The 8,886-nt window shown below is 44.2% G+C and overlaps 1 protein-coding gene across 3 annotated transcripts in view; it reads right to left on the reverse strand.

The window, feature by feature from the left end:
• Positions 1-2,335: 2,335 nt before the first annotated feature.
• Positions 2,336-8,886, reverse strand: part of MBOAT1 (membrane bound O-acyltransferase domain containing 1) — a 111,205-nt gene continuing 104,654 nt past the window's right edge. For all 3 annotated transcript variants that reach the window (XM_010848819.1, XM_010848821.1, XM_010848820.1), the window contains one exon: positions 2,336-2,495. In XM_010848819.1, the coding sequence (XP_010847121.1) occupies positions 2,372-2,495 (124 nt within the window). In that variant the 3' untranslated portion in view covers positions 2,336-2,371. The remainder of the gene's footprint in view (positions 2,496-8,886) is intronic.

An 8,886-nucleotide genomic window follows, 5' to 3' on the forward strand; every position in this document is an offset into this window, starting at 1 on the left:
GAATAGTTGATTCTGGGTGGGTCACTTAGGGGACCAGTGGTCCCCACTTGCCTAGGACTCAGGGGTTGGCAGAGTCCCTGCAAAGCATCCTCTCACCACCAAAGTTCTTCTCTCAGAAATGAAGACACTTAAAATACAGTGAAACCTAGACATAAATCACATTGCAAGTTCAAGGATTTCATTGTAAGATGGATTATTCCACACACTCCATGCCAATGGTGATATATACCATTTTTGCTAGTGTACAAGATTATGCATTTTGGTCTTCTACCTCAAAATATTCCTGTTGGAGGCAGACTCTGACAGATGTTAAGCACCTACCTTTTTCCCCTGCATCCACTAAGATTCCTTTCAGGACACTAAGAAGCGTTGCTAGAAGATTGAAAGAAGTGTTTAGTCACTCAGTCGTGTCCGACTCTTTGCGACCCCATGGACTGTAGCCCACCAGGTTCCTCTGTGCATGGGATTCTCCAGGCAAGAATACTGGAGTGGGTAGCCATTCCCTTTGCCAGGGGATCTTGCTGATCCAGGGATCAAAACCAGATCTCCTGCATTGCAGGCAGATTCTTTATCATCTGAGCCACCAGGGAAGTCCCAGAAGGTTACCTGGTTAAATTGGCGTGAGTTTCCTACCCTGGCCCAAATGTGCTGCTTCTTAACTTCCACTGTCTCACATCAGGACTAGAGCTTAGGCTCTGAGCAGCACAGGGCCACCCTGGACTCTCTAAGGAACAAGAACACCATTTCACATTTCATTGTCCCAAGAGAAGCACCAGCATGGAAAGATCCCATGGCCAGCACCCTTCCTGGGACCACTGTGAATTCCAATCGTAGCTCAACCATGACGTCTGTGACTATGGGGCAGGTAGCAACCATCTTCCTGACTGTTTGCTCATCTATAACAGGAAGCTAATCCTATCTGCACTTAGGGGGATGAAGATCAGAAATCCAACCAAAAACCAAAACCACCCAAGCACTTGACATAAAGTATAGATGGAGCACATCATGCTCAAATTTTAAGCAAGTAAGACCTTTAAGTTTGTACACATTTGTTCACACACACACATATGCAAAATGCACACACATGCTTCAGAATGGCAAGATGCTACTGACACAATACGCAATGTTTTTCAGAAATATTTCCTTTATATAGAAATACAGTATTCATTTAGTAAGAAACTTTTTACCATTTTATTTGAACAAATTCTCTCCTCCCAAGGGTTTTGATTGAAAATACATCATAGCATGTTTTATCATTATTATTTTCCATAACATTTAATACCACATTTCCTTCTCCCACATAGAATATCACCTAGCAGAAGTTTCCCAAAGGAGCCATAGCACATTCATGACAAAGACAGGAAAGAAAAGAAAACCATTTTAAATCTGCTTTCAGGCAGGATGATTCAACTCAAACAATGTCAAATTTAATCAGCTTTGAAACTGAAAAATGGAAACCAGCCCAAGTGAACACCATGGCCATGATCATGAACACTCCCAAGATGTGAGGGAAGAGGAGAGAAATGTCTGCCTTTTCTTCCCAAACTTCAATGTAACTTTATTTTTTAAAAAATTATAAAAAGGTATCCTCCTGCCTTCATAGTGTGAAATTTGGGTGTTTTCTCAGGACCATGTGTGGGTAAGTGGAAGGCATGTACTTGTGCAATGGGGAACTGTAACCCCTCTGAGACCTCTTTGTACCTGGACAGGAGACTTTCTGATTTTCAATCTTGGCTCATTGCAGAAGAAGGTTACATCCCTCGGGGGCGGGGGAAGAAAACACAGCCGCCTTCAGGGCACATGCCTGACTTCAAGTCCATACAGGTGTCCGTTCACGTTGGTGATCTTGGCACATCGAGTTTTCAGTATTCTGCAGACCTCCCTTCACACAGTTCCTCCCCGGAAGTCTTCTGAGTGTAGTTAAGTCACAAGTCAAAGGATTGGGGGCTTCCCAAGGCACAGCCATCTTGGGTGTATTCTGGAAGACAAGTCATCTCAGCTTCCCCTTCTCACTTTGGGAGCAGACACTCAGGTTCCCAATATTCAGATTTCAGGGGCTGGAGATCATGCCAGAAAAACAAAGACCCAGATGCCCAGAATGCATTGTCTCTGCAAGTTCTGGCACTTTCTCCACATACCTCCATGCCACTAAAATGTCCTATAAAATATGAAATCAACTGGGCATGGCTGATTTAATGGTACAAAAAGGCTTTATAAAAATACTCCCTGCACTTAAAAAACAAAAACAAGAAAAAAATGCATGTAAACATCGCCTCTAAGTCACTGGAGAACTCTGGAGTCTTTATCTTGTCTGTCCAATGATTTGCAGTCTTAAGTGTTCAGCATTTTTTTTTTTTTTTTGGTGGAGGTATCAATCCATTTTTTTATTAAGAGAGTTCAGAGTCTGAGGCCACCTTTGATTATGAGCTTGTGGTTTGATTGGCAGGAATAGAATGATCAGGAGACTGATGATGTGTAAGTAAAAGTACATAGACCTAGGAAGAAACATACACGTATTTCAAATGAGGATATACAAGGGAAATGTCACATGAAGCAATTACATCCTCCTTTGGCGCTGGCAGACCTAACCGCCCTCAGGCTTGCCTTGATCTACTCCACAGATAACTCCCTACAGCGGCTGAGCCGGCCAAGGACGGACCAAAACCTCAGAGCTGGGCAGAGCAAACGAACGAGCCCGTCTGCAGACAGACACGTGGTAATATCCCACTGATGTTATAAGCAAATCAAGAGCATTAACCCCACAGCTAGAAACTCACCATATTAAAAGTATAAGGATGCATGGAATGCAAATTCAAGCCCTACCCTATGCTCCCCTAACACAAAAGCAACTGACACTTTAGCCAATGTGCTCCACTAAGTGTCGGGGTTCTTGTAGACATTATGAGCCCAAAGAGTCCAGATTTCAAAAGCCTACCCCATGACTCAATAATTTTCATCCAAACTAGAACACGTTTTGCTTTTGAGGTCTGTGGACTCACAGCCTAAGTGTGGGACTGAGCACAGTGTGGATGTTCAATAAATCTGTACACATCAATGAATGAAGTAATTAGGAACAGCTTTTATATGATTGCTGTATATCCATTTGGAAAAACTGAACTTTCCGTTTCTCCAATGCTTTTTGAAGAGCAGAAGAAAATAATGTTAAGGGGCAGGAGACCCACAACTGATTTACATCTCATCCCCCAGCTTCTGTGATCATAAGGTCGGGTCAACAGAATAGTCAAGAGCTCCAGCAGAAGCAAGCATACCTTTTCTTCTTTCAATAAGTATGTATTGTGTGTGTGCGCTCCACTGCTCAGTCATCTTTGCGACTCCATGGACTGTAGCCCACCAGGCTCCTCTGTCCATGGAATTTTTCAGGCAAGAATACTGGAGTGGGTTGCCATTTCCTCCTCCAGGGGATCTTCCCAACCCAGGGATCAAACCCACATCTCCTACATCACAGGGGATTCTTTACCACTGATCTACTGGGGAAGCCCACCTAGAATGTAGGAAGGATTAAACTGGGATCTATAAAAACACACAGACTCCACCCCTTCTTCTGGGAATGGAAAAGACCAGTATAGACAGAATAATAGCAATTTGGCCAGCACAGGGGTGAACAGCCACAGGTGAGTGGTCATCTGATTTACTATTTAAACCAGCACATTATTGAGAGGTTCAACAAGGAAACACACTGGCTCTGCAAGTATAAACTGGGATTCTCACATCTCACATCTCATAGGCACATCTGCTGCTGCTGCTAAGTCACTTCAGTCGTGTCCTACTCTCTGTGACCCCATAGACGGCAGCCACCAGGCTCCCCCATCCCTGGGATTCTCCAGGCAAGAACACTGGAGTGGGTTGCCATTTCCTTCTCCAATGCAGGAAAGTGAAAAGTGAAAGTGAAGTTACTCAGTCGTGTCTGACTCTTCGCAACCCCATGGACTGCAGCCTACCAGGCTCCTCCGTCCATGGGATTTTCCAGGCAAGAGTACTGGAGTGGGGTGCCATTGCCTTCTCCGAGGCACACCTGAGGCATAGGCAACTCCAGCTTTCAAAGTCTGCTCTCCTAAAACAGACTTTGTTTTTGCCTTTTGCCTGAATCATTTACATGTGGTCAAATCTACCCTGAAGCAGTTATGTTAGATTACAATCAAATATTCTGGAAGTCAAGGGGTTAAAATTTCCTTTTCAACCTCCCAGGAAGGTTTAGTAACCTATTCTGACATTCCATACCTCTCTCCAGTGTTAAAGAACCCTTCATCTTTTTTATTATGGAAGAACTCAGTTAACATTTATATAGTGTTCTAGCACTGAACTAGGTGTCCAGATATACAGATGAATAGGGCACAGTCCTCCTCTCAAGGAGCTTGCTATCTACAGAAACTCCTACACAAATTCTAACATTCTTATATACTGAATTTAGTAAGCATTATCTAGTTAAGACAACTTAGGAGATTTTGCTTTTGAAAATGATTTCAGAGAAGGGTTCTGCTCCTAAATATTTCTGTCCTCCTTGAATACATATGTTGAAACCCCGACTTCCAATGTGATGGTACTGGAAGAAGTAGCCTTAGGGAGGTGATTTGTTTTAGAAGAGGCCATGAGGGTGGGGTCCCCAAGATTAGTGTGTTTATTAGAAAATAACGGGAAATAGAGTGTGAGCTGTCTCTGTATCCTTCTCACTGTCCCTCAACCCATCTTTTTCGCTGTCCCTGTCTCCATCAGTCTCTCTCTCTGCTATGTGAGGACACAGCAAGAAGGAAGACTTCTGCAAGCCAGAAAGAGCTCTCATTGGAAACCAAATCTGCTGGCACCTTGATCTTGACCTTCCCAACTTCCGCTACTGTAAAGGAAAAAAAAAAGTCTGTTGTTTTAAGTCACCTAGTCTATAGTAGTTAGTCATAGAAGCCTGAACTAAGACAACTTCATTCTTTTTTTTCTTTTATTGGATTATAGTTGAGTTACAATGTGTTAGTTTCAAATGTGTGAAAAAGTGATTCAGTTATACATATATTCATTCTTATTCTGTCCTTATATAGATTATCACAGAATATTGAGTAGAGTTCCTTGGGCCATATAGTAGGTCCTTCCTTGGTGGTTACCTATCTTATATATAGTAGTATGTGTTCGTTAACCCCAAGCCCCTGATTTAGCCTCCATACCCCCACATTACCCCTTTGGTAACCATAAGTTTGTTTTCAATATCTGTAAGTCTGTTTCAACTTCATAATAAGTTCATTTGTATCATTTTTTAAAAATCAGATTCCACATGTGGGGGATATGGTATTTGCCTTTGTCTGGCTTATTTCACTTAGTATGACGATCTCTAGGTCCGTCCATGTTGCTGCAAATGGCATTATTCCATTCTTTTTATGGGTGAGTAATGTGCTTAGTTGCTCATTATGTCTGACTCTTTGCAACCCCATGGAGTATAGTCCACCAGGCTCCTCTGTCCATGGGGATTCTCCAGGCACAAACACTGGAGTGGGTTGCCATGCCCTCCTCCAGGGAACCGTGTGTGTGTGTGTCTGTGTGTGTGTGTGTGTGGACCACATCTCCTTTATCCATTCATCTGTTGATGGACGTTTGTGTTGCTTCCATATCTTGGCTACTGTAAACAGTGCTGCAACACACATTAGGGTTCCTTCCTCTGCAATTTTTTGGGAAGAGTTTCAGAAGGATTGTTGTTAACTCCTCTCTAAATGTTTGACAGAATTTGCCTGTGAAGTCATCTGGTCTTGAACTTTTATTTGTTGGAAGATTTTTAATCACTGTTTCAATTTCAGTATTTGAAATTGAACAGGTTTGTTTTCTTTCCTCCTGGTTCAGTCTTGGAAGGTTGTACCTTTCTAAGAATTTAGCCATTTCTTCTAGGTTGTCCATTTTATTGGCATATAGTTGTTTGTGTGGAGAAGGCAATGCACCCCGCTCCAGTACTCTTGCCTGGAAAATCCCATGGACGGAGGAGCCTGGTAGGCTGCAGTCCATGGGGTTGCTAAGAGTCAGACACGACTGAGCGACTTCACTTTCCCTTTTCACTTTCATGCATTGGAGAAGGAAATGGCAACCCACCCCAGTGTTCTTGCCTGGAGAATCCCGGGGACAGGGGAGCCTGGTGGGCTGCCGTCTCTGGGGTCGCACAGAGTCGGACACGACTGAAGCAACTTAGCAGCATCAGTTGTTTGTAGTAGTCTTTTAAGATCCTTTTATATTTCTGTAGTGTCAGTTTAACTTCTCCTTTTTCATTCCTGATTTTATTGATTTGAGTTCTCTCCCTTTTATTCTTGATGAGTCTGGCTAACATTCATCAATCTTGTTTACATTCTTAAAGAAAAAGCTTTTAGTTTTTTTCCATTATTCATCTCTATTTCTGCTCTGATCTTATTTCTTTCCTTCTACTAACTGAATTTTGTCTGTCATCTTTCTTTGCTTTAGGCCTGAGGATCATAGCTTCTCTTCTCATGTCTGCCCTCTAGTGGCTGACTTTGGTCCTGAGGTTTGTGCAGGTTTCCTTGTGGGTGGAGCTGGGTCTTGTCATTCAGGTGGTCAGGATCTTGTCAGTTCAGTTGTGTTCGACTCTGCGACCCCATGGACTGCAGCACGCCAGGCTTCCGTGTCCATCACCAACTCCCAGGGCTTGCTCAAACTCATGTCCATCGAGTCAGTGATACCATTCGACTCATCATTGGATGGCATCCTCTGTCGTCCCCTTCTCTTCCTGCCTTCAATCTCTGCCAGCATCAGGGTCTTTCCCAATGAGTCAGTTCTTCGCATCAGGTGGCCAAAGTATTTCAGCTTCAACATCAGTCCTTCCATAGAATATTCAGGACTGATTTCCTCTAGGATGGACTGGTGGATCTCCTTGCAGTCCAAGGGACTCTCAAGAGTCTTCTCCAACAGCAGAGTTCAAAAGCATCAGTTCTTCAGTGCTCAGTTTTCTTCACAGTCCAACTCTCACATCCATACATGACTACTGGAAAAACCATAGCTTTGACTACATGGACCTTTGTTGGCAAAGTGATGTCTCTGCTTTTTAATATGCTGTCTAGGTTAGTCATAGCTTTTCTTCCAAAGAGCAAGTATCTTTTAATTTCATGGCTGCAGTCACCACCTGCAGTGATTTTGGAGCCGAAGAAATAAAGTCTGTCACTGTTTCCATTGTTTCCCCATCTGTTTTCCATGAAGTCACATTCATTTTTTGAATGTTGAGTTTTAAGCCAGCTTTTTCAGTCTCCTCTTTCACTTTCATCAAGAGGCTCTTTAGTTCCTCTTCACTTTCTGCCATAAGGGTGGTGCTTTCTGCATATCTGAGGTTATTGATATTTCTCCCAGCAATCTTGATTCCAGTATGTGCTTCATCCAGCCCAGCGTTTCTCATGATGTACTCATGATGTACTTATGTAACTTAACATATAAGTTAAATAAGCAGGTGACAATATACATCTTGACATGCTCCTTTCCCAGTTGGGAACCAGTCCATTTTTCCATATTTGGTTCTAACTGTTGCTTCATTACCTGCATACAGGTTTCTCAGGAGGCAGGTAAAGTGGTCTGGCATTGGTTAGCATTGTGTCAAGGGGTGTGTTTAGAGGTGGCTGTGTGGCTGAGACTTCCCTGGTGGCTCAGATGGTAAAGAATCTGCCTGCAGTTCAGGAGACTGGGGTTCCATCCCTGGGTCGTGAAGATCCCCTGGAGAAGAGAATGGCAACCCACTCCAGTATTCTTGCCTGGAGAATCCCATGGACAGAGCAGTCTATAACCTTGGCGGGCTACAGTCCATGGACTTGGAAAGAGTCGGACAACTGAGAGCCTAACATAAGGACCAGGTGACCTCAGTATGGCTGCTGATGGGTGGGGCGGTGTTCGTGGCCTGCTGACTGTTCTGTCTGAGGCATTCCAGCACTGGAGCTGTAGGTCGTTGGTTACAGCCAGGTCTTGATGCCAAAATGGCGACCTCTGGGAGAGGTCAGTATTCTCTGGGGGCTTCTGCCGCCACTGTCCTTACCCTTCCCCCAGCCCAGTGAGCCGCAGCCAACCCCTGTTGCCACAGGAGAGCCTCTAGGACCCACAGGAGGTCCAGTCTCAGCTCCTATGGAGTTTACTACTCTGGGCTGGCTCCCAGGGGCACAAAACCTTGTCTGTGCCCTCCAAGAGTGGACTCTGTCTCCCCCAGTCCCGTGGAGCTCCAGTCCTGTACTCAGTCCCACTGACCTTCAAGGCCAAATGCTCTGGAGTCCCTCCTTGCAGGGCTGGACCTTCATGCTGGGGAGCGTGATGTGGGGCTCAGCACTCCATCTTGTGAGGGAACCTCTGTGATATAATTAACTTGCAGCCTATGGGCTGCCCACCTGGTGGACATGGGCTTTGACTGTGTTGTGAAAGCACCCCTCCTACCGTCTCGTGTGGCTCCTTCATTGTCTTTGAATATATCATGTGGGGTAGATTCCAGTGTCTTCGGTGGAAGGCTGTTCAGCACTTGGTTGTGATTTTGGTGATTTCCTGAGGGGAAGTGAGCGCAAATCCTTCCACTCTGTCGTGTTTGTGGAGACACAAGTTCTTTCATAACACAGTCAAATGTTCACTTGGGGCTCACTTACAACTACAAGGGAAAAAATTAGACTAAAGCAGGATTTTCAGTCGCTACAGATTGAAAAGTGACGAGACAGAAAAACAAAGCCCGTCTGACACTTAAATGTCAATCAAGGAAGGGTATCCTGAGAAATGGATTTGCATACGACTGCCAGTCATCTCCAGCTACTGAAATTACCCCCTAGAGAGGAACAGATCTGGTCAGGCCCATGTCCATTAATTTCTTCTGCCAGATTCAGAGAGTCTCCTACGAGTTTCTGAAAAAGAATTGTTTTAAAAAGATTCTGAAAA

This window comes from Bison bison, unplaced genomic scaffold, assembly GCF_000754665.1.
Source record: "Bison bison bison isolate TAMUID 2011002044 unplaced genomic scaffold, Bison_UMD1.0 scf7180017864274, whole genome shotgun sequence".
Lineage (NCBI taxonomy): Eukaryota > Metazoa > Chordata > Mammalia > Artiodactyla > Bovidae > Bison > Bison bison.